The 21,649-nt window shown below is 45.9% G+C and overlaps 1 protein-coding gene across 1 annotated transcript in view; it reads right to left on the bottom strand.

The window, feature by feature from the left end:
- Positions 1 to 21,017, bottom strand: part of FBXO32 (F-box protein 32) — a 35,886-nt gene extending 14,869 nt beyond the window's left edge. The window contains exons 1-4 of the mRNA XM_053896383.1: positions 20,345 to 21,017; positions 14,349 to 14,461; positions 13,435 to 13,484; positions 12,135 to 12,227 (exon numbers count right to left, since the gene is read on the bottom strand). Coding sequence (XP_053752358.1) covers positions 12,135 to 12,227; positions 13,435 to 13,484; positions 14,349 to 14,461; positions 20,345 to 20,460 — 372 coding nt within the window. The 5' untranslated portion in view covers positions 20,461 to 21,017. The remainder of the gene's footprint in view (positions 1 to 12,134; positions 12,228 to 13,434; positions 13,485 to 14,348; positions 14,462 to 20,344) is intronic.
- Positions 21,018 to 21,649: the final 632 nt, after the last annotated feature.

Here is a 21,649-nt window from a genome sequence, read left to right on the forward strand (position 1 = left end):
TTCAAAACCCAGGAATCAGGCTGAATATTTAATTGCTTTTGTTTTCTTTTCAATATAAAGAGTCTTGCTTCAGCCAGGGTGAATTCATTCTGCCTGTCCTACTTCAGCAAGTGAAGCTGAGGAACTCTAAAGGGAACAAAACTTCCAATGACCTGCAAATGTTGGAGTCATACACAATCACTCCCAGCAAGAATTTTTCTACCTCTACTTGAACTTCTTCCCCACCAGCACCAATTACTCTCAAGGCACATTAAACCTCATGGTCAGTAAGATGCACACTTTCCAAGGAAGGGGAAATTCTTATCCAGAAGTCTCCTGCTCCTGCAGCATTCAGTAAAAATGTCTGTTAATTAGAATCTTCCATTGCACTTAAATTCCTGTGGAAAGAGGCCAATCACAGGAAAAGAGAGGAATTCAGGGTTGTATCGTATATCTACATATTTCTGCTTAGAGGCTAGGATCCTTATAGCTCCTAACCTTGGGTTCAATTTTTGATTTGACCACCTATTAGCCCTGTGGCTATGGGCAAGTTACTAAATTTCTTGGTGCCCTGGTTTCATCATCTGTACTAATAATACTCAGAGTCGTCAAGATTGTTGAGAGCTTTGAATGAGGGAATGCCCATAAAGCACAGTGCCTGGCACAAATTAGGTGGAAAATAGAGGTTGGTGTTTATTGAAAGACTGTGTCCCAATCCCACGACCCCCATTATTGCCAAACACAAAGAAATGAAGGTAATAATTTAAGTTGGTGCATCCCTAGTCTGGTCTTTCTTTGGTAGCAAAATTCTTTACAGATGTGGCAATATTTTTAAAAAATCTATTAAAAATTCTATTGTTAAAAAACGAAACTTAAGACTGGAAGGGCATCTTAGAGGTCATGTAGTTCAACCAACTTAACAGATGAACAAAATGAGGCTCAAGAGACTATCAATTTACTGAGAGCAAGGAGAGGACTCAGCAGAGACCTCAACACACTTGATGCTTTCACGGAGTTGTTGAACAAAAGAAGTTGATGTAAAATGAAAATAATCTCCCCAGAGCCCAGCAGGCCCCCAACGCACTCACCTTAGACTTAGAACCAAGACCCCTCTTTGACATTAAAGCTTGAATTTCTGCTCCTAGGAAACTTTTCAAGAGCGTTTCATCTCCTGGCTAGGCCCCAGCCCAACTTCACTTTGGGTCAATAAACATCGAGTGTGACACTGTTGGAAGCGTTGGAATCAAGGCTGAGGGAACTAGCAAAGTGACATTCTAAGAAGTAGGCTGCAGAGGAGAACCGAAACTTCTGGATCAAAGCCCTAGGCAATTGAAAGAACCTCTGCTTCCAAGACATTTGTTTAAAACTTCTGTCCTCCCGGAGCCCTTTTGGAGCCTGTCAAACCACATACAGACTTTTAATTTCCTGAACATAATTTTACTTTTAAGTAAAACAAAGCAAAACAAAAAAACCACCCCAAAACCTTTTCCTGCCCGGCTTCTGTATCTCTCACACATGCAGGGAGAAGGAGGTGAGGCAAGGCGGAGGCTGGTTTGTTAAGATTAGTGCTGCTGATCCAAAGATGGAAGTAGGAGCTGATCCAGTGCCCACTGAGAGAGGCGAGAAGTCAGTACATCCGTAGAGGCCACATCCATGGGTGGTGACCACACCCGATGACCTCTGCTTGTCTGGTTCAGCTCTGTCACCAACCAGCACGTGACAGTCAAGAGAGGAGTGACAAATGGCACCAAGGGACCGGCCAGACCTTGCATTTATCTCCCTGACCAACAACAACCAGATTGAGAAGGCCAGCCCGATGGTCTATTAATACACTGTGCCTCACATGACCAGCATAAAGCAAGATGAAAGAAAACAAAAGCCTTGAGTGGCTCTCGGAACGGCAGTTGGCTGTGCACTGTGACTCATCGTGTGGTGGAATGGGGGAGGGCGGGCAGAGCTCTGCCTGAAATCCGTCCAAAACCCAGATTCCACGTGACTACCATCTCTTGAGGGTGTCAGTTTTAATCTTGTCTAAAAACGCACCAATCACATGGAGAAGGCAACTCGCAAGGCTATGACTATGCATCTGAGGGAAAACAAAAAGCCCTTTGGTCAGATTGAGACGATGTTTGACTAAGGAAGAAGAGTAATACGGCAGCGAAAATTTCTCAATCGACATCAGGATGACATGTCAACTACCCTATGTTTAACCTGATCTCAAGAAAAAGTCCCTCTTTTCACTGCCAAGCAGTTGTGGGGTCAGGAGAAAAAACCCTGCAATAGGAGCACACCCAGCTTCTCTAGCTGGGTGACCTCTACAACTGTCTTTCATTAGCAAATATTTTCTGAGTGCCCACTCTGTCCTAGCATTGTGGCAGGTGACGTGGATATGACAGTAGGGTCACATGATAGCTAGATGCATGGAGTTTACTGTCTAGCCTGTGGCATAGGTCATTTAACCTCTCAGAGCCCCATTTTCTTCATTTCTGAAATGGAAATGAAAAGACTACCTACTTTACAGGGTTGTTATAAGAGTTAAAGAGATAAATGTGTAAAAACCCATTCTAAATACCAAATTCAAGGCATTATTACTATTATAAAATATTATTTCTTCCTATTCCAGACCCCAATCTTTTAGTGAAGTTTACAGCTGATATCAGCGTTTAGCAAACTTTCTGTAAGGGGCCAGAGAGTAAATATTTTGGGCTTTGTGGGCTATAGGCTCTTTGTCACAACTACTCAGTTTAGCAGTTATAGTGCAAAAGCAGCCTTAGGCAACATGTAAATGAATAGATGTGGCTGTGTTCCAATAAAACTTTATTTACCAAAACAGGTGGGAGGCCAGATTTGGTCCTTGGGCCATAGTTTACCAACTTTACTTCGTGCCTCAGTTTCCCCGTCTGTAAACTATGCATAATAATAGTACCAACTTCGGAGTTGCAATGAAGATTGTGTTCATAAAGCATTCAGAATAGTGTCTGATACAAAGAATATACTCATATTATTATTAGTTTTTATCATAATACAGCGAATATCACTAGGTAAAATTAATGCCAGGGAGGGCATAGTGAATTAGTAAAGTACAGATGGTTTAAAGATCTTTCGAATCCTTGTATTTCAATTTTATGTATTGTCAACCAAATGCTTAAATGGTTTCAAATTTTAATATCACTTTCTGTCATTTTTATTATGTTTGTGATACATTTTAATAGCTCCCTATCTGTTGATGAATGTTAACGTTGATACGTTTTACGACTTACATAGTTGCATCTACGGTGAGGTCTTATTTTGCTAACGATAAATGGGGGTTTACTACACATCAGTGACTGCACTAAGCACTTCACATGTATGATCTCGCTTAGTCCTCAATGGTAACCTGAGGAGTTAGGCTCTCCATTTGAAAAAGAGGACACTGGCTCAGAGAAGTTAAGTCAAATACCTAAAGTCACACCAGCAGTAGTTAAGTGGTGGACTCTAACCAGATGTGTCTTAACAGAAAACATGTTAAGGACTCCAGCTTTTCAGGGTCGATCAAATTTGCATCTATGGCCAAACTTTAAAACTAGTAGCAAAAAAAAAAAAAAAAAAAAAAAGAGGTTAGAGTGGGAGAGAGCCAAAGCATAAGAGACTCTTAAAAACTGAGAACAAACTGAGGGTTGATGGGGGGTGGGGGAGAGAGGAAAGTGGGGGATGGGCATTGAGGAGGGCACCTGTTGGGATGAGCACTGGGTGTTGTATGGAAACCAATTTGACAATAAATTTCATATATTGAAAAAAAAAAAAAACTAGTAGCAATATCACGTATTGCTATACTCTGGGAGACAGGGTCTGGAAATGCCATATCAATATTACATTGTGACAGGTAATCAGCTTTTACTACTAAGGGAGAAATAATCCGCAGAAAGTGTTAACGACATGACTGGGCTGGGGCCATTGCTTTGGGTAAACCACTTAGGTCTACTTTCCACATCAGCATAACACTGCAGGCCCCAAACCAGTAGGTAGTATGGTGTGGAACTAGTGGTAAAGAGGACTTAAGTTGATTAATTTCACTTCTGTGTTAAGAGAGCTGTGTGCCGAGGGGAGCAGGACTACATCTGGCAGTTTCTTTACCAAGATGACTTAGCTGGCTGGATTCTTTGCCCCCAGCCACAAGAGAGCAAAGGAAAATGTTCTGTTGGGAAATGGCTCTTTCTTTTCGGCCGGGCAAATTTTAGCCCAGGTGCCAGTAATCTGTGCTGTGTTTAAGGAGAGGCAGGAGGGTAAGGAGGAGGAGGAAGAGGAGGAGCAAGACGGCTCTCAGGCCCCTCCTGAACTCCATGGTGTCATCGCCGCGTGGGCAGTCTGGGTATCCGGAGTGATTTGCAGTGACTGGTTGTGCAGTGACAGGAATGGTTCTGGGCTACCAGAGGAAGGGATGGTGGTCACCGCACGCCGAAACCACATCCTGCCCTTCAACTTTGGCTCGTGCTCATTTTGGAGACGTCGAGTAGGGGAAAAATCTAGTTGCAAGCAATATCGTATAGCAAATCTTGGAGCGGTTACAACCACAGTTTGAAGTGGCGTGTGGAACATGACTGGGCAGAAGAGATATTCCCCTCCTATCTCACTTAACCGAAGAAAGGACAGGTTTCTTCTCTCACCTTCGGTTCCTCATAGCATTCATACTTAAAATAATCAGCTTATGTCACTTCTCTGCTTGAAACCCTCAAACAGCTTCCCTTAGAAGAGGATCTAACCTCCTTTCCGTGACTGGCAAGGTCCTCCCTGATCTGGCCTGTGCCCCTCCTCCAACTTCATTCTGTTCTAGCCACAAGGGCCGTCTTTGGTTTCCTGAACAGGCTCAGCTCAGTCCCACCTCCCAGCCTTTGCCCTTGTCACGGCTTCGCATGCTGGCTCTGACCCACCCCTCAGGTCTCATTCAAATATCACCTGCTCAGGGAGGCCTTCTGTGACCATCCTCTATGGAAACCTCCCAGTCGCCATTTTTATCTTACTGTGGTTTCATTGTTCCATTTACACATCTCTGAAATGATCTTGTTTCCTTATTTGTTGACTGTCTAGTTGGGATATGAACCTCAAGACTGCAGGGGTTGTTTTGTTTACCAATCACTCTACCCCCAGCCTGGCACGTTGTAGGCAGTCAACCAATATTTATTTTCTAACACATTTGTCTTTTAGAATCAATGAGCATTGTAGCTGCAAGGGACCTGGGAAAGAGTATACCCAAATTCCTCCTCTTTAGATCAGGAGGCTCATGATGGTCAAATGACACAATCACGGTCAGTGCTAGATCGTCTCGACTGTTAGGCTGGAACTCATATGGGGTCTGGTTCCAGACGAATTCTTCAGGAGTAAATTACTTATAGCGCAAACAGATCACCCTTTCCAGGAAGGCAAGCAGCTGACATCTAGAGGAACGGTAAATAAATTGGGCTTCGGAAGCATCAACAGAAAGCAGTAGCTTCCCCGTGTGTTTGTTTCAGACCAAACCACACAGGGGTTAACAATAAGGCTGCTGCTGGAGCATACTCTGTCTTGCATAGGATATTGTTAAGAACATAACTTATCTCTAAATTCTTCCATCTCCTGTGACTATGGGCTCTGAAGTTTGAATTATAGGTGTGATGGAAAACATGCCTCAGGGTTATCAAAGGCAGGAAAGAAGCTTCAAGAAGCCCCTGCCATTTCTCACGTGTTCAATACCCAAGCTGGGTACCTATAGGAACATTATGTCTTTTTCAAGAAACCTTTGGTTACATCAGGCAGTGCCTCTGCTTGTACCGAGTGCCATGTACTTTCAAGACCCTTATTTATTCAGTGGATAACACAGATTAAAAACCTGGAAAGTTTTGTCCTGACTTTGAGCTTGAACACTGACAGGTTGGAAGAGAGAACATTGCAGCTACATTAATAATCTTCAGGCATGTCAAGATTGGGTAAATATTATTTGCAAGTGAAACATCTCTCTCTAACGGAGTGTTAAAATCCTAAGAAGGAGGGCCAAGTTTACACAAATTAATTGTATTCTCATCTGAGAGAAACTTGCCTGTCTTCTATCCATCCCAGATATTTTTGAACTTGTAATGGTGTCCCGCTCCCTGTTTGCATCAATTTGAGCAGCTCTGTTTGCTTCAGTCATCCTGCTTTTAGATTGGGCTTCTCGTCTACCCTAGCACTCCTAACCTCTACCCTCTGATTTCATGAGGCTGGATGTCACATTGCCTGGGCCTCTGGTTGACCAGCACTCCCCTCCCATTCTTTCTCATCTCCCGGTTTCTGCTCACGGCATTTGTCCCTGCAAAGCCTTCTTCCTGCCTCACCACCTAGCCAGCTCCTGGAAGGACTGGTTCTTCAGTCCTTCTTCAGAGATTCTACCTCTTCCAACAGGCTGTCTCTGGTGCCCGCCCCTCCTCCAGTCTCCTAGACAAGACCAAAACCCAGTCTGCCACTTCAGTAGTTGTACCTTGTCCCCCAAGTAGCCCAGAAGATCCTGATAAGCAGGGACCAGGTCTTCGTTGATTCTCGAGTGGTTATGGCAACACTAGGTAAATGTTATGGATTTCATTCAGAAATACCTATTTAGGAATTTGAAAGCATTCACCGGAAGCAGTCTTTGATCTATGGGGACCTAGCAGGGGGATGCTGTCACCTCCTTGCCTTTGGAGCTCCTCTGTCTGTGGACTGGAGGGGCCTTTGGGTCCTAGCTCACAGTTCCTGAAAACAAACCTTACCCTCAGCCAGAGCACTTGGAGTACAGTGTCCAATGCTCTCAGGAGCTTACCTCCTTGCATGGGAGAAAAGTCTGCTGAACTGGCATTTTAAACTCAGCTCACCTGTCCATTTTAGCATATCCCTCTGCATAATAAGCACCTGATAATGTAGAAACTAGACAGAATTTTTGTATATTTATGGCCCATGGTGGGATAGGCTTAGATTCTGAGTTCTCAAAACAAATTTGATCTTGAGGTCTTCAAAGTGGGATAGGAAAGGAAATCTGGCAGAAAAAGTATAAAACATCAATCTCTCCATTTTATTTCATCTTTAATCTCTATTGTCTATTTCTATAATCTATTTGTGTGTTTTCTAATGTCTGTAATTAGGACCCTAAAGATGAAGATATTAATGGCAACAACTGATTCTCATCGAGTGCTTACCACATACCAGGTCCTGTTGGAAAGCACTTAAATTTAGTTTTAATTCCCTGAGCAACATGATGGGACAGATACCATTATTAGCACCTTTTATAGGGATGTGATTCACAGATGAATTTATGAATATACGTAAATTGAGAGTACGTACTTATGTTATTTGTTTAGGAGTCCATGGTCAAAAACACCACTGTTTTGGTCTCTTGGCAATGCCTCATTTTTTTCAGGTGCCCCCCCCCCCCCACCTTCGATGGGTACCTTTCTACTTTTGAATGTATCCCATTACTTCTGTGGGTTATGTAGGCACCCCTATTTCTTCAGGTAGGTCCCCACTTCTGTGTGTGCTCCCCTACTTCTGTTTGTGAGTGTTCCCTCTTCTGTGGGTACTCAGACATTACAGTATCTGCTTGCCTCAATGCTTGTTAGGACTGAAAACCAGGAATTCTAAGCGGCACAGACTTTCTCCTGTAAGATCCCTGGCAGCCTAATCAGCATTCACTGAAGGACCCACCCTGTGCCCTCAAATGTTAATGCCCCACAGTAGATTCTCACAATTCCAACCATTTCTGTGAGTCATTTTCAAATAGGCTCATGGCTCTGTTCTTTTGACTCTGTGGCCATTGGGGTGGCTGGCCTTCCTCCCTCCAACCCAGCTTCTCTCTCCCAACAGAAAAAGATACCACTGGTTTTAAGACCCAGGTGGCAGGGGCCACCCTCCATCAGAGGAAGGCGCCAAGTATGTGCAGTGCTAAATTAATCCAAGGTCACTGCGGCAGAGGAACCTAGCAAAGGGGCCAGGCTTCTCTTGCACATCACGACCCACCAACAGCATGCCCTTAATTGAAGGCATTGGGTTTGAATTTGAGTCATAGTGCCATATTTCAGTCTTTTGTTTGCCAAGCCGCCAGTCAACTTAAACTAAAACATGTTTTTGGAAAAGACTTTTAGGGGTTGTAGGAATGCAGTAACTTGCTGGAAACATTCAAATGGACTTAGGGTGGTAACGCAGAAAAAAATAATGTGCATTGGTTTAGGCTGTGATTTTCTTTTGGGCTGCAGAGGGATAGAGAGTGGGGTTGCAAGCTTTTGCTTGTCCTTTCTGATCTGCTAGCACAGATGGGCCAGTTCTCTCCAGTCAGGAGGTGGTCCTCAAGGTTCTCCAGAACCTTTCTCGTCTAGAGGTGGCATCTACATCCCACAAAGAGAGCTGGAAGACCCGGTCAAAGGGCATCCTGGCATTAAAGCATGAAAACCCTTTCCTGCATTTGTGCCCTACTGTGTCTTGTTTAAAAACGCAATGTGTAAAATCCAGCATTTGGGCTTCCAATAGTTTTTTGAGCTGGTTCCCAAACTTAAAAACACAGGGGTCCCCCAAAGGGCAGATTTAAGTAGCAATGCATGGACACCACCTTCAGTTAATTAAATCATATGCCCGAGAAGTGGCCTTCTGTAGAGAAACAAGCTTTGCAGGTGATTCTAATGTGCAGCCAGTTCAAATGAGAACCAGTGGGCCACAGCAGGCTTAGTTCAGACAGCTGTGAGTTGATGTGTGGTCTCCAAAACCCTCTCCCAGCTTACTGGAGACCCACTTTCTCCATTGGCCTTTCTGTGCCCTAGCTGAGTTAGTCAGCATTCACCTCCTCATGGGGACCAAATTCCAGCCCTACCACCAGCCCAGCCCCTGGAATGCTCACCGGCTTCCCAAGGGAGTTTCCAAAATGTGTTGGTCTTCAGGCATGGTGTAAACCAATTTTTAAAATGACCTTTCATAAATGGGTAAGTTGTTGCCTCTAATGATTTTAGATCATCCTTAAAAACCACAGTTAAAATTGTACTTAAGCCATTGGGGGTGTGTGTGTGTAGAGAAGGGAATGAAGGCAGCGGGTATAATCTGAAGCCTATTAAAATAAGGTACAGATACTATATGAAAACCTTTCCTTCCCAGCTTCTATTAAAAACTTTTGACTCCATAAATTCCACAGAACTCTTGTACTTACAGATAAAAATTAGACAATTTTGAGATAGTGGTGTTGGCCACCTCTTTTATTCCCTCTGCGTTGTCTGTTTCTGAAGAGGGAAGCCAGCATGAACACATTTTGTAAAAAATGTACTTGGCTTTAGGGGCGCCTGGGTGGCTCAGTCGGTTAAGCGTCCGACTTTAGCCCAGGTCATGATCTTGTGGTTCGTGAATTCGAGCCCCACATTGGGCTCTGTGCTGACGTCTCAGAGCAGACACTGGGGCCTGCTTCAGATTCTGTGTCTCCCTCTCGCTCTCTGCCCCTCCGCACTTGCACTTTGTCTCTCTCTCTCAAAAATAAACATAAAAAAAATTTTTTTTTAAATGTACTTGGCTTTAAAGAGATTAAAAAACATTTTTTAAAGGCCTTCAAAGTTGGTTCAGTTGTTCACTGGAACTAAGGAATCACTATGGTACTATATTAGACCATTATGTCCAAGTGGTAAGATGGGGAGGACATATCGGCAAGCTACTTTGCAAAGTTGGCTTAAGGGTAAGAATATATGACATGTGCATTGACTTCCTTAGAAGAAAACCCTCAAAGCGCAGTGCCTATCATTAAAATGTTTTAAGCTCTTTATAAAAATAACATTATTTCTCAAATTATAGAGGACTCTTAACAGTGAAAGGGGAAAAAAAAAAAAAAAAGATTGTTCTTTCCAAAATAGAAACACTTTTCCACTATTGCTGAACCTGACAGCTCTGAGAGCGTTCAGCAGTTTCTCTAACTTCAAGATTATTTGAGGGAAAGTGCTCACATTTTATAATTAGATACTATCAGATACAAGTCCTCTATGCTGAGTCTTAATCAAGTGGCAGATTTCCCATTAATCTTTTTTTGGAAGTAGAAAAACATTTATCAACTGAATTGAAAAGGCATATTAGGGAGAATCAATGATAATTTAGGTGAATAGGCAATAATAAATATTAGTAGCTGACTCTGAATAATTGATTCCGATTTGCAGGGTATCTTCATATATAACATTACTGAGTTCACAGCTACCCTGTGAAGTTGGGGTTGTTCTAAATCCTTCTTACGGAAGGGGCGGCTGAGCCTTAGGCTGTAATAGTATGAAAGTTGCGGGGCTGGGGCCTGACCTCAGACCATTGTACCTTCAGTCCTCTGCTTGCAGAGAACTTACTGTAGCAGTGAAGAGTGTGGACTCTAAGACTGACCAGGTTTCAGATCCCGATTTTGTCGCTTATGTAGCTTTGTGACCTTGGACAAGCCATTTTACTTTGCCGTATTTCCGTTTATTGAAACAGATAATAAAAGTACCCACACTTCATAGGGTTAATGGACGAATAAAGGTGAAGGCACATAATTGCACGAAGATAGAGTTTTGCTATTACGACCTTGTTCCTTTGCTGTATTTCTTGTGAAAGGGAAAACAAGTAGGAAGACCCATCTACAAACTGTTTTGCTGATCAGTTTGTAATTAAGACATCAGAACTGGGTGTCCTCCTCTGACACCTAGAAGATGGAAAGTATTCATATTCTTAGCAACAGAGTTTCCAGCTCTTGCTGGGCCTGTCTCCAACCAGCCTGGGCTGGGTTGCAGGCCACAGTGACCTCCCTGAAATGGCAAAGTCACACTGAATGACGTGAACATTTCATCAAGAAGGTCTCTTATTTTCATCCCTTTTGGATTGGAATAAGGGCTCAGCTGAAAGCTGACAGATTTACTCATGTGGTCGCAGGCTCAGCTCAGAGCTTCTAACCTACAAGGAGGCTTGAGTTTTTATCAGGTCAGCTGGGACGGCCAGGCCAGCATCTGCCCTGATGACAGGTGAATGATCCAGGCCTCAAGGGGCCTTGAATGTCATTGCTCTGGCTGAGCCGTGGCAATCATGTGACTCAGTGACGGGGCACTGAGAAGCACAACAACCCAGGAAAAAGAAGATAAAAACCCAGCTACCCAACACCCACAAGTGGTAAATTCCCTCCTACGTTTTTTAAAAATTTGTTTTTAATGTTTTGTTTTGGTTTTTGAGAGACAAAGAGAGACAGAGTGAGAGCAGGGGAGGGGCAGAGAGAGGGGGAGACACAGAATCTGAAGCAGGCTCCAGGCTCTGAGCTGTCTGCACGGAGCCTGATGCAGGGCCTGAGCCCGTGAATGCAAGATCATGACCTGAGCTGAAGTCAGCCGCTTAACTGACGGAGCCACCCAGGAGCCCCTAGTCCCTCCTACTTCTGAGACTAAAACCCAAACAGCTGCTACCTCTCAGGTTGAACCACTGACAGAAATGCACAACAGAGCTAAGGGGGGGGGGGGGGGGGGCGGGAAACAACAACAATAAACCAATTAAAAAGAATCACTGATTTGGAGGGCATGTTTAGACTTATTTGCTTTACTACCTTCATCATTAATATCTTGCCAAAGCTCCTTAAAATTTTTTTTCCCAACATGGGGTTTCAAATGTAAAGCAACGGACCTGAACAGGTAGTTTCACGCTTTAGGTGAACAAGAGACTGAACGTGGGGTGGGAGGGAGTCACAGGAAAGATGCACTGAGGTGCTTTGAACTTGTCTGGTGTTGTAGCCTAAACCAAGAATGCCGTGGGGTCACCTAGAGTCTGCTAACGCAGGACAAGGAGGAGGACAGTGAGAACAATCAGAGGTACAGAAGGTTTTAAAATAAGCCATGGTGTTTTTTGGCTTTCTTACTACTGAATTCTCTCTTGCTAATGTGGCTGCCAGAGCCCTTGCTGCCTGCAGTGTGTTCCCATTTATGGTGGGGGGAGGGAAGTGGCTCACATGAGGACTATGGCCGTTCCTGTCTGTCACAGTCAATCTCAGGGACATCCTCACGGGATCCACATAAGGACTCGAAGTAGATCTGGACAGAAGGGAGTTGAGAAGTCTGTTTTCTGCTTTCCTCAAAATTCCCAGTGTCCTACAGAGTTATTCTTTGGGGGGGGAACTATCTCAAGAGAACCTGAAAAAGATAATTCAACTGAGACCCTGGGAACCTATAGAGACTTACCCGTACGACGTAGTTAAATCTTCTGGAGTCCAGAATGGCAGTTGAGAAGTCCAGCCTGTTGAAAGCTTCCCCCAGAGTGCAATATCCATGGCGCTGAATGTGAAAACGGGGGGGCACAGAGGTCATTCTCCAGAACGGTCCACCTGGACTCTACTGGCAAGCTGGATGCCTGTCTTAGGTAACCTGTGGCCATATGCTGTTTTCCTGGGCCATGATAAGCTCTTTCTGGGAGCCCCCTGCGAGCCACAAAGATGGACAGTGCAGCTAGCAGCTGCTTTAGTCTGTGACTCACATGTTAAACACCCCTCTTCGTGACTTGCACCATTTGGACCCTTGTTCTCCGCATGAACTTGAATGGGAAAATCCTAAGTAGTTGCTTATCCGGGAAAGGGCAGGAGTTGGACATAGGATGGGAGACGAAGATAGCTGGTCACTGTAGCATCTCCTGGGAGGAGAATTAGACTTCCTTGTGTCAACCCTGCCTGCTACCTTGCCTCGCATCTTTACTGCTTTTCTCATTGGGATCATCAGAAACATTTTTTTTTTTTTTTTTTTTTTAAGGCTTCATGAGGAGGCAAAAGAACTTTTGATTTTTTTTACCTATGAACGCACAAGCACTGGGAGCAGAGAGCCCTGACTCACAGTCTCAGCTCTGCTCTGAGTATCTGGATAATGGCGGGTGTGCCCTTGACCTCCGCGGGGCCCCAAACCACAGAGGGACTTATGTATTCACCAAGGTCCCTGACAGTGGTAGAAATTCCATCGTTCTACCACACTGCTTGATAACCTAAATATCTGAGCAGATGCCTGTGCAGGGAGAAAATGTACATAAAAGGGTTTTATAAAGTGCCAGGCAAATGTAGTTGTAACAGTGCCTTGTCCCCTTCTAGGTCTAGCTCAGTGTCTCATACTGAGCAGACATGAAAACTTCTGCTGTGTTTAGTGATTAGCCCCTCCAGGGCTAAAACTTAACAAAGTTGGAGTCTGAAGAGATCTCAGAACAAGAAAGAGGCACTGTTCTCGGGGCAAGGCCAAGGCTTTATAACAATACATTTGAGATGGGTATACTAATCTTTATAAAGCACTTTTACATACGTGATCTCACTGAATGACTGGGGAGTCCACCTAATGACTTTGGCTTCTCACTCTCTCTGATGGTTGGGTAGGTGGTGAGCTGCTAGCCACTACCCCCCACACCCAGCCATGATTTGAAGTCATATTCTTGCCCACTTTCCCTCCCTTTCCTGTTGGGAGAGGCATAAAGCTAAGCATATGCTTTAAGGAACAGATGGATGCTCACCTCTTTAGTACTTCCTTTGTGAACATAAATCCATTTTTCTTGGTGGAAATCTACAGAGGCAAAAAAAAAAAAAAAAAAAAAATTAAAAACAAAAAACCCCACAGCTTTAAAATTTGCAACATGCCCCAAATTTTAAACTTGTTTCTTTTTCATATACTCCAAAGTGTTAAAAAAGTTTTAACAAAAAAAGACAGAGACTCTACTGACAATCTAAGAAACGCAAATGCCTAATTTCTGCAGTGTATACATATCGGAGTTATGCTTACCGGGTCTGAAGCTCTCCAAATCTTTGATCATCAGATTTAGTATACCAAAGCTCCAAATTGAAAAAAATCAAATACCCAAGTACAAGTTTGTTTTAAATGTCAAACCTACAACTTATACAAGGCCATAAAAAGTAGAAATAAAGCAGATAACATGAAGAGATCATGTAGTATGGGTGGATTAAACTAAAGATCTGTGATTCTGGCTTATTTCTAGAACTTTATACTCTTACACCCAGCATCTAGAAATGTAGTAGTATTTAGACAAGGAAAGAGGGAGAAACAAATCTATTTTCAAAGCCTCACGACACAGTGCCAAATAAAAGCACATGCTGGAACTGATTCAGCTGACCGTATCACTGTATAATAACTAAATTAACTACGTCAAATATTAGTGACAAGTGGGGGGAAAAACCCACTCTGACTAGCAACTGACTTATAAATAAGACTATAAAGAACACATTGATCTTGCTTGTAAAATGCACGGCCGGGTGTCTGAGTGCAAAGTTCCCAATGACCTCTGTCAATGACACAGTAAACATTAAAGCAGATGTCTAACACTCGAGGTCTGATTTTCTCCCCTCCCCCGCAAAGAACCAATCCTAGCGATCTTCAAACAGCTTTCTTTTAAGTTCAAAACAAATGGCTTACACTGGGTTTTGGTTTTGCTATTCAGCATGTCCTTCTTTCTCTTCTTGGCTGCAACATCATAGTTCAGGCTGTTGAAAAGATTCTCCTTATCGTATACTTCCTTGTTGCAATAACTAGGAATAACAGGAGAGGGGATGAGCTATAACAGCTATACTTTAATAAGAGCTGTTTCTATAAATAACTTACCAGGTTCTAAAACACAAACATACATCTTCTCAAACAAAACAATAACCCCGTCAAAAGAAGTCTGTTCAGGCACAGACCTCCCTCTTTGGGGATGAAATATTGTCACATCTCTGTGGAAGGCAGGGATGGGGGCTTCTACTGCTTTTGAATTCCCAACAGTGCCTGCCATTGTGTCTGACACACAGCCCTTTACCCTTTAACTAAAGGCAATGCCGGGCACTACAATATTACTTTAAGCAAAAATGACGACTGCAGGGGGGAGGGAGAGGGATGATTACTGCTATCACTGTGGTACACAATGCCTTCATTTTGCAAAAGCATCCACCCTAAGCTGCTTTCTAAGGAAAAAAAAAAAAAGTCTTTATGGAGATATTATTCACATACCATACAATCCACCCATTTAAAGTGTACCCAAGCTTCTTTTAACTAGCATGCTTCCATCATGCCTTTGAAACATGATCACATTAACGAAAATCTGACTTACACACTCCATTTCTAGGAGACGTTGAGCATACAGTGCTAATTGTTTAGATTTCATGGAATTCTGTGACTAACACTCAGCATCATGCTGCGAGGTGAAGACCTTGGGTCCTAAATGAAACCAGCTGATTTCACAATTCATAAATTTATAAGGGCTGAAAAAACAGAACTGCCCAGTTCACAGGTCCCTGAAGGACGCACACATTCACCTTGGGTCAGGTGCATATTTCTGCCAGTAGGCTGAGCTATCATTTTGGGGAGCTGAGTTCTATTCTGTGATACCACATAACTTCACAGTAAATCTCTGAAGAGTTTTCATTGAAAGGATGCTGGAGAAATATTGAAGTATAGTGAGTAGATCCCCCGAGCCCCATGGGGATGTATGTACAAGGCAGGATTTAGAATTCCCACTAGTAAAGCATAAATCAGGGGCTTTTTCTTGTATCACCGATATATCAGAGCTCTTTAATTTTCTGAGTTCCTTTGCTGAATTTAAAATGTGGTTTGCTTTACATCTTCTTTGGACATACATCTGTTGGATAAAATGAGGTACACCTGCACTTCTCTATTCCACAGACATTATGCAAATGGCAAAAGAGAAAAGGGGGTTTGAAACAATTTCCAGTATCCTGTTGCTACAATCGTCTCAAGTAGCACTTCAATAAGTACAATAAGTATCTTGCTACATAAATGCTTACACATGATATCACCAACAACGTGCTCAGTGTTTCTGGACCCAGAGGAATAAGCTTGATGGATAATCTATCATTTGTTAATCTGCCCTTGTAAGGCCATGTTTAATACCACTTATTGAGATTTCTAACATCTCTAGCCTTCTTTTCATTTGGGGAAACTGGATATTTTTAGGTTTCATAGAGATTACTGCAGAAATGTCTTCTCTTAGAGACAGTTTCTTAAACGAGCCAAGGGTGAATGTTTGGGGCCAGGCTCTGTGTCACGCGTGAGCGTGTGTTTGTCTACTTGCATGACAGCAGTGTACAAAACCACCGACTGGTCAGTGATCTGCTCCAAGGTCAGCAAGAAAAGAGAGAACAAGGGAGCGCTGGACTCTGAGTCCTTAAAGCCAACTTAAGAATTTCAATCAAAGTTGAGAAGGGGAAAACATGGAAGGTTACTTGACTGGTCCATGGTGTACCAAGCTGAGAACAGCTTTAGAAAGCAAAGTTAAGAACGTTTTTCATGTAAAAACACCACGCGAAGGCTTATTTTTAAAGAAAACACACTCCTACACCATGAACGAAAACCTAGAGCTTAAATTCCACCTGTAGAGAGCCATAAAATGAAGCGGTCTTATTCTCAGTCACACTTCTGAGGTTTGGCAGAAAGTTTTCAGAGCCTGGACCTTAGATTGTGGCCATTCCCCAGAGATTTTAAATATTTACAGTTCATCTTACTCTCTTCTAATTGAGAACATCACTCAAAGGAATTTGAGCACCTGCTTTCCTCATAGAAATGACAATAATCTGCTTTAAGCCTGAGCGACTCATTTCCAAAGTTAGTTGAAGAAGAATTTGACATCATTGATGATGTTCTTCCACTGTAGAATGTAGAAACGCTTCAACCAAAGACAAACCCTGCATTTTTCTCTTGATTATTAGGTTTTGGACTTCAGAGGTAGGGCCTGGAAGGAAGGGCTAGGAGGTTTATTTGTGTTGTCTGCTTGTAGCTTTTCTTTCAAGCAATAACATACTCAGTTAGAGGTTATTCTGAGAGTTCAATTATGTCCATCCATTTCAAGGAAATGCAAGGCCAAGAGAAAATTACAACTGAAATTTTTAACAAGAAAAGCTACCACCATTTAGGAACCATGACATTTAACTTTTTTTTTTTTTAAGTAGAACTATTTAAGGATGCTAATTACCTCATTAAATTCAAGAATAGCCACTGAAGTTGCCATTTGGTGGTTAGTTTTTACTAATCTTGATTTTTATAGGCACAGGCACAGAATAAGAAAAAAGACCTTGCCCAGCCTTATACTATCAATATACACGTACCTAGATATTTAAAGACAACTTTAGAAATGATGGAAAGATTTCAAAATAAGACCATTTGGGCAGAGGAGATAAGGGCACCGGTGGGGGGAAAGGCCTATTTCTCATTTTGTTCTGCAATCACAGGCCATTTAAGAAAGCTATGGAGGGCCTAAAGGGTTTGGTTGTGGATTAAAGCTGGTGAGATTTCTATGCTAATTTGCTCCAATACGGACGCAAATCGTCAGACTCCCTACCCAGATTGTTCTGGTGAAACAAACAGCCTACTATATGAAGCTTGTAGAACAGTGCCTTGCACACAGTAAGCACTCATAAAAATTTGACCTATTATTTTTGTCTTCTGCACTACTCGTCCAGGGCACCAAGCTTCCTGCTTCCTGGTTCAGCCTCAGCTATGTGCAAAGCAACATTGGAGTTTTCAGCCGCAGGCCTGTAGACTTGGAGAAGAGTGGCCTGAGGTTCAGATCGCTGAGATGACTCATTCTGGGGGTGGGGGAAGCTGGAGCGTTGTTGGTGAGGCTTGGAGGTACCTCAACTACCACTTCCTTGAAGCATTCTTGGACCACCCCCAATTCATGCCAAGCGCTTTCCCTGAACTTTTCATCTGCCCACCCACGTTTAAACTGGTCATTCCTCTGCTGTCTTATGCAAGTACCCCTTTTAAATGAGGGGTACTGCTTTAAACTTATCCTAAAGCCTGCCATGATCTCTGTTCATGGCTGGGATGGGCTTTGTAAGGTTCTGCTGTTGGAAGGGGACAGGGCCCAGAACACAGAATGGCCAGCAGAGTCCAGAGAAGGCGTGCCGTCCAGACGGGCTGGGGTCAACTGTAAACACTCTCCCCAGGTCGGAACACACCAAATGTACCCCTCATTCCCGACTCTTGTTCAGGCAGCTCACAGAATTGAACGTGGAATCAGAGAAGTGTAGCAGGCCTCTGTTGTCCTGTTTCATTACCTCCCCTCCCCCTTTGGAAAGGGCCGTGGGCCTTTTGTTTTCTCCTAACAGGAGAGGCATTCACCTGTGTAGGCAGGCGGTCAGCCCAAACCTTACATCACAGAGAAACATGACCAAGACTAAAAACAGTGGGGATATTTGAGACTCCAGACCTAGGTCCAAGAAGGCCAACTGCTTTTAAGAAGTTGGCAGACTTCTCATGCTAAGTAGGGAAGGGATTGTTTACAATTGGTGGAGGAAAAAAATACTCCGCAAACAAACAGCCAGCTGCTTTGCCAGGAGCTACCAAACGATTCCTAAACTCTGACTCCTCCAAGAGCCACAGGTGGCCACTGTATTGATCACCACTTGTGGTAACTATGGCGGTGCTACGGCACTGGCTCAGAAGGCACGAAATGGGAGGAAAGAAGGAGGCTCATGGAGGGGTCTGAGGGGTGTGAAGCTACGTGATCCCAGCCTAGGTTAAACTTTTGTGGTAAGTTAAAACCATCTTCAAGGTCTCCCACTCTGTGGCGAGAGGCACCACTATCTACTATCTGCTTCTAAAGGGGAGTGATACCAGCTTATCTCTTGGAGCAGATACAGTGTGAATATTTACGTGAACCAGAGGCTCAGTATCTTGAATCCTCTATTGCTGAACGACTGCATCCTACTGACGAGCAACCTATAATCATATTTGGGTGAGCCGCTGGGACATCATTCAGCAGATCCTTGCTGTATTTCCCCAGAAAGAATCTGGACTGTTGTACAGAAATAAAAGTAACAAACTATCAAGATCATCATTCCTTAGGAATGAGGAGGCAGGAAGGAAGCTTCTATTCTACTAGAAGCAAGCTTCTAGTCAAGGGAGAATAATTTAGGCATAATTGGTAACTCGCATCCCTAAAAGGTTAAGAGTCTAGTGACAGCAATTGGTCTGTTTTTCTATTAAGTAAATTATCTGATTTGCAATAAGACTTCTTATTTGCTCTCCAAACTCTACAGTTTGCCTCAAAATATCTTTAACATAAGGGTTATATATGCTTTTGTCTCTCCTGACAGACCCCCAGGATTAAATGCTTTTTTTTTTTTTTCCATTGGAAGACTAAAGGAGTTTGATGTTTTACAAATAACAATCAGATGGGGGGGGGGGGGGCGCGCTCTGGAGGTCAAGCTGTCAAAATAACCACACTTTCTTGACAGTTTTCTTAAAATTGAGTGCCAGGGGGCTCAGCCACAAAAACCACTGGTAAATCTCAGTAAGTGGGAACCTGGTCAGGTTACAGAACTCATCACCGGAATCAATTTAAGGGTTCTGGTGCCAGTGGTTTCAACCAAAGGCTGCACGAACAGGCATCCAAGGGTGACTGGGCTGCACTGATCGCCTCTGGACCCGCTTTCATTGCCCTTCCCACCTGTTCCAAATGTCAGGGATCTGGAAGTCAACTGTTGCGATCCGGGACTGACAGATTCCAGACCACTTCACTTACTAGACAGCGCTTCTGTGTTATAACCAAACGGAGCGGACCTCGGGTTTTCAACCAGACTGACGGGGCTCAGGGGGTGGGGGGTGGGGTACTTTTTGCAACCGACGGGCATCACTTGAAATTATTTCGCCCAGAAAACTGACCGAAAGGGCCACTAAAGAAACAGGTGCAAGCGCTTCGTCCTTTCAGAAGCAGAAGGCTTGTGGGTGGCCTTCCCGCCTCCCTTCCCTCCTCCGCAGCTCCGCAGTCGCGAGTCTTCACCCTGGTTCCGCCAGTCCGCCCCGCAAGCGCCGGTGCCCCAGGGACCATCTGTCCGCCCCTTCCTGGTTACTCATCCTCCCTGCCCACTCTGCGGTCGCCCGTGCGTGGGAAGAGCCTGGAGGTGCTGCACCCATGTCCGATCGCGTCACCCGACTTGTGCCCACGGCGCTAGGGTGCTCCGAGCCCCGCCACCCCCAGCGGTTGAAAGGTGCGAAGCCCACTCGCCCGCGCCCCCGCCCAGGCGGACGGCGCGACTCCAGTGTCCTTAAGGCAGGGGTCCCCTGAAGTTGTATGCTTGAGTTTGAACGTTTGCGGACAAGATCTGCGTCTGTCGTCAGATTCCCAGAGGGACCCGGGGTTCTGTAAAGAGTTGTGCCCACTTGGAGACGCAGACCCTGAACAATAAGAGAAACCAAATTCCCCGAATCCCGTGCTCTAGCGACCTCTGCAGAAACCCGGTCAACTTCTCTCTCCTCCCCTGCACTCCGCCGCCCCCACCCCCGCCGCCCTCGTCCAGGGGCTTCCTCCTCACCCCGTTCCAGCCCTGCGTGCCCCCCACTCTCCCGCCCCTGCGCCCCCGAAACCAGCCCAGGTCTGTTTCGCGGGGCTGCAAGTTGGTGGCGGATCCACTCACCTGCTGAGGTCGCTCACGAAGCTGCCGCTCTTCTCATCCAGGAAGCGCTTCCAGCCATCGGCCGTCTTCACCCAGCTCTGCCCGGGGGACCGCCAGTCCTGCCCGAGGAATGGCATGGCTCCGGGGGCGACGCGACGGTCGGACTCGGCGGACTGACGGACAGGACCGGCCGGGCGGCCTCGCGGACGGGCTGCCCTGGGCGGACGCTCAGGGGTGCTGGGGCCGACGCGGGGGCGGCTGCAGGGAGGCGGCGTGGAGGGCTGCGGGTTCGGGGGCCGCGGAGCCGAGCGCCTGAGCTCGGAGAGGGCGCGGCGCCGGGGAGGGCCGCAGGGCGCGCGGGGCTGGCCAGTGTGCCGCGCCGCCGTCCCGGCCGCAGTATTTATCGCGGGCCGCCGGCCCCGGCCCTTTGTTGCCGGAAGAGCCGCCTGCTCTTAGCCCGGCCCCCCCGCCGGAGCCCACGTGGCTTTGTTTATGGGCTCGGCTTGTTTTCCGAGGCGCCCGCGGCTCCCGCTCCCGAGGCTGTTGCACAACCGCGCGCCGGTGGAAACTTGAAGCCGCGCTGCCAGGCCGGGGCTCCCGCCGCCCCTCCGCCCCTGGCCCCCCGGCGCCCGCTCCCCGCCCCCCAGGGCGCAGCTGCCGCCGCCGCCGGGAGAGCGGGGCCCGGCGCTCGGGAAGCCGCGCCCCGTCCTCCCGCGGCTCCCGGGCTGGCGCGGCGCAGAAAGGAGGCCCGAGCGGCGTCTGGGTCACTGCTGGGCGGGGGTGGGGAGGAGGGAGAGCTCCCCTCCCATCCCCGAGCTGTCACTGAGCCCCGCGATCAGAGCAGCTCTTCCGGAACTGGGGGAGCACAGCGAGGCCGGGAGCAGAGCGGGGGAGGAGACCACAGCCTCCGAGCCTCTCTCGCAGCCCCAGTCCCGGCTCTTGGACGGAAGAGGGCAACCCCCACCCCACCCTGCCCCCGAGCCGCCGTCAACGTGTCCTCTGCCAGGCCTGTCTCCGAGGGTGCCAAAGAGAGGACAAGGACAGGGAGGCCGGGCGCTTCTGGTGCCTGCGGGGTGGGAGTGGAGAGCAGGGACAGTCCCCCACCCTACTCTCTCTCTCAGCACGCTAAGCGAGCAGCGCCGACCTCTGGGGCACCAGGCCGCACGTTAAAGGTGTCCGAGCCTCGCTCCAGCTCCCGGGCTGTGCCCGCCTCTCCTTCCCGCTGTTCAACATCCTCAGGGCTGTTAATTTCTCTCCGGGAAATACTAGGCCAGGAGTTACGTTTTAGTTTTGGTGTGCGTTGAGGGCGAGGGACGCAGAAGCCCA

This window comes from Panthera pardus, unplaced genomic scaffold, assembly GCF_024362965.1.
Source record: "Panthera pardus isolate Hobbes unplaced genomic scaffold, ASM2436296v1 HiC_scaffold_7, whole genome shotgun sequence".
NCBI classification, from domain to species: domain Eukaryota; kingdom Metazoa; phylum Chordata; class Mammalia; order Carnivora; family Felidae; genus Panthera; species Panthera pardus.